At 40.0% G+C, this 4022-nt stretch overlaps 1 protein-coding gene across 1 annotated transcript; it reads left to right on the top strand.

Annotated features, from left to right (window-relative positions):
* Window positions 1-2050: 2050 nt before the first annotated feature.
* LOC147862366 (uncharacterized) lies at window positions 2051-3562 on the top strand. Its single transcript, XM_087323126.1, has 3 exons — window positions 2051-2399; window positions 2542-2933; window positions 3010-3562. Exons 1-3 carry the CDS (start codon window positions 2090-2092, stop codon window positions 3400-3402), a joined length of 1095 nt encoding a protein of 364 aa, XP_087179252.1. The 5' UTR covers window positions 2051-2089; the 3' UTR covers window positions 3403-3562.
* Window positions 3563-4022: the final 460 nt, after the last annotated feature.

The raw sequence follows: 4022 nt of genomic DNA on the forward strand, positions 1-4022 counted from the left end.
CTCCAAAAAACCCCAAATTGAAGGATTCACGGATTCGGATATGTCTGCTGATGCGGATACCAGTCGGTCAACCTTCGGATATGTTATGACATATGCAAGGGGAGCTGTATTGCGGCAGTCGAAGCTGTAGAAGTCCGTTGCATTATCGACAATGGAAGCGGAGTATATGGAAATCGTGGAAGCCGGTAAAGAGGTAATCTAGATGAAGGACTTCATCGGAGAGCTAGGGATCCGGTAAGAGGAATTTTGGCTATACTGCGACAGTCAAAGTGCCATCCACCTTGCAAAGAACGTGGTGTACCACTCCAAGACGAAGCACATTCAACGTAGATACCACTGGCTTCAGGAGAGAGTCGAAGATCAAGACTTCACGTTGCTAAAGATCCACACGAAGGAGAACAGGTCAGACATGATGACCAAGGTGCTGTCAGTTGACAAGTTGGACGTGTGCAAGAGACGGATCGAATTGACAAGACATTCCATGCCGGAGTGAAGGGGAGCATTGTTGGGAAATCGGTCCCTCCATATGGCATTCGGATGAGAATCGGATGAACCGGACCGCACTGATCCGGTTTTAACCGGATCCAGGGACATATCTATAAATATGTTTCTGATGTGCCTGTCATGGCTATATTTGTAAATAGTCATAAAGTCATATAAGTATTGTTGAAAGTTGAACTCAACTCCCATATTAATAGGTTTCACACTAGCTTATGATCCTACCAAGCTAGTTTTGTAAATAGTAGAAAGGGCACTTGCCCTAGTTTAGTTGGTATTTAAACCAATCCCTTGTAACTTAGCTATTGTTGGAAGTATTTTGGTTAATGTAACATACAATCTTTTATCTCTATCTTAAGTTCTCTCTCTCTCTCTCTCTCTCTCTCTATTTTACCTTATGTACACACACACACAAAGTTCTTCTGATGCATCTCAGTCACTCTTGCTCCTTATTGCTTTACATGGTATCAGAGCGTGTGGTTGCTTAATCGAATCTATTCAATTGTGTTGTGGTACACGACAACGATCAACAGACAAGAAATCAACATAATGAACACTCAGATAAGAAGCGCTCTTCCTACCGAGAAGCTTGATAGAACGAATTTCGCATCTTGGGAATACAAGATGCATCAATACCTTGTCAGACAAGGTTACTGGAGCTACATTGAAGGAGCTCACAAAACTCAACCCAACCCAACACACGCCGACTATCCCGCTTGGGAGCAGGCCGCAAGCCGTGTGTTGTATTGCCTTGCATCATGCGTTCATGATCATATGCTTGGCTATATTCGAGATTCGAAAACACCGAAAGAAGCTTGCGGAAATCTCAAGAATATTTTTGCGGCCAACACGGCTGCACGAAAGCTCCAACTTAGATAGGAGCTAAACAACATGCAACAGAGGGACATGTCGATCACAGGCTATACCTTAAAGATCAAGGAGTTGTGTGATACCCTCGGTTCGATTAATGTCGTAATCGACGATGACGAGATAGTGCAAATATGCCTCGGTGGCTTAGCACCCCAATTTGGCTCGACGAGAAGGTCGTAAGTTTATCCTCGAATATGATAACAATGCCCCTTAAACGACAATGCAAACAATGTGTTGGGTCAAATGAGGGAGAATGTTGAAACTCTCTTACATGTGATTTACCAAGTCAATGCTTTCATATTAGCATAATGTTCATTCATGTTGTTGTTTTACCCTTGAAAAAATGGCATAAAGATTGATGTCAAAAGGGATTTATTTCACACGGTGCTTTAGGGAATGTACTATACACATTAGAAAGTAAAATATAAAAATGTTAGTCCTCTTAACAATTTAATATGAGATCATGTTGAAACAAGGGTTACATAATTTATGTTTATATTTTCTCCATAACGAAACTAGTGAAACAAATAGTGTTGTTTCTTGATATTTTCTTTTGGTAATGATTCCATTGATAAAAAGAATAGTAATCGTGTGATGAGAAGGGGGGACATGGTGACCACATGGTAGAGGAGAAAGTGGAGATGAACTGGCTATCAATTTAAGACCCTTATAAATAGCGGAACTATGAAAGCCTAGAAAGAAGAAGAAGAAGATATTTAACATGGTTCTCACTTGTAGAAATATCTTTGAATCAATAGCCATGATGACCATACTGATGGGTGTATTAATGGTGATGGTAATGTTGACCATGCCAGTAGATGGTGCGACCTCAAGTCCAGATCCGAATACCATAAAGTATGTGATGTTGACAACTGTGTCGAATCGAGAGAGAGCTCGTTGCTTGGCTCACAATAGTTGCTACCTAAAAACCCTCACATGCCCCTCCCAATGTGCGAAACGCATCAACCCCATTGCTGGAAAACCCTCATGCTTCATTGATTGTTCCACCAAATGCCAAACTACATGCAAAAGTAATCAATTATCGATTAATTTGTTCATTTTTATGTGATTCAATATGATCTTCTCATAGCCATATGGCACATTGTGTTTTCATACATGTTAAAATAATATTTTAAAAGAGGTTAATAAACATGCATCATCTTACTTCTGTAGAGCGTAAACCGAAGTGCTCTGGCTACTCTTCTGTTTGCTACGATCCACGCTTCGTTGGTGGGGATGGTGTCATGTTCTACTTCCATGGAAAGGCCAATGAGGATTTTTGCCTACTATCTGACACCAACCTCCATGTGAATGCACATTTCATTGGCCTTCGCCCGCAAGGTCGGACACGAGACTTTACTTGGGTCCAAGCTCTAGGTATTATGTTTGATAACCACACATTTAGCATCGGTGCCAAGAAAGTGGCCACATGGACCAATACCGATCATTTCGTGTTCACATATAATGGACAAGAGATTGAATTGGAAGTCGGTGTTGGCAACACTTGGAGCTCAGAAATGGGGGAGGTTGAGTTACAGAGGACTTCCGAGACTAATACTATTCAGGCTAGTATAAAACTCAAGTTAAATATTACAAATTTTGTTCTTTCGCTAATTACAAAATTTTATTTCATCTATATAGGTGGTTATTGACGGAGGTTTGATGGGCATGACCATAGAGGTGGTTCCTATCTCAAAAGAGGAGGATCAACTACATCATTATGAGTTGCCCGAAAATGATTGTTTTGCCCACCTTAATATCCAATTCAATCATTTCCGTGGCTTATCCGACAATGTGGATGGTGTGCTAGGACAAACCTATCGACCAAACTTTAAGAACCCTGTCAAAGCAGGTGTACCTATGCCTATCATGGGTGGTGAATCCAAATTTAAGGCCTCTTCCATTTTTTCAACTGATTGTATTGCCTCTAAGTTCCATCAAATCTCCAAGTCTTCATCTGCTCTACCTATTGTAGACTTCACTGCACAATGCACATCATCTTCCAACAATGGTGGTATTGTTTGTCGTCGCTAAACCTATGAGAGGAGAGGGTCAATAATTATTTGCAATCAATTGCAAACCCTTCCACCATTTATGGATTCTTTGTCACCATTGCTCATTAACCTAGCACGCATATGTGCAATATGTCAAAATTAGGAGTTATAAATTGATTTCCATAGAATATTATGTCGTTTGTCATTTTTAATTTTAGTTCAACATGGATATGATGCAGCATCATGCTCTAATTGATGTGAGTTTATATTTGACAATGTTACCATTAGAATTACTTCATATGCCTTGGGATATATAATTCCATAGAATTTGTGTCTTCAACCTCCATTACTTCCTCTTGTTCATTGTCTAATCTTTGAAAGCAAGGACCTTGCAATAATTTGTATTAATGAGAAAATAATAGAGAACCTGATCTAGTTATCATTGATGAGGGACCCAAAACCTTCAGTGTTTATTATTGCATTTTTAGATAGGGGTTGACTCTTCTAGTCCCACAATAATGTATCGTTGCTTAGGCCCTTCTCATGGTCCTAGATCTACTGCGGGGTCATGGTTGCACTTTCTATAGGTTCACATTTAGCTAAGAATACTATATTACAATCTATTGGCTCTTTGCACCTCCTAGCTTTGTTGACTAGTGT

The sequence above is a fragment of the Azolla caroliniana genome, unplaced genomic scaffold, assembly GCF_043228905.1.
Source record: "Azolla caroliniana isolate FFs.n. ecotype wild unplaced genomic scaffold, voAzoCaro1.0.p SCAF_7, whole genome shotgun sequence".
Lineage (NCBI taxonomy): Eukaryota > Viridiplantae > Streptophyta > Polypodiopsida > Salviniales > Salviniaceae > Azolla > Azolla caroliniana.

Coding starts and splice junctions, on each gene's coding strand:
- LOC147862366 (XM_087323126.1), top strand. CDS start 2,090: ATGGTTCTCACTTGTAGAAATATCTTTGAATCAATAGCCATGATGACC. Junction 2,400..2,541: donor ATGCCAAACTACATGCAAAA/GTAATCAATTAT, acceptor TTACTTCTGTAG/AGCGTAAACCGAAGTGCTCT. Junction 2,934..3,009: donor CCGAGACTAATACTATTCAG/GCTAGTATAAAA, acceptor TCATCTATATAG/GTGGTTATTGACGGAGGTTT.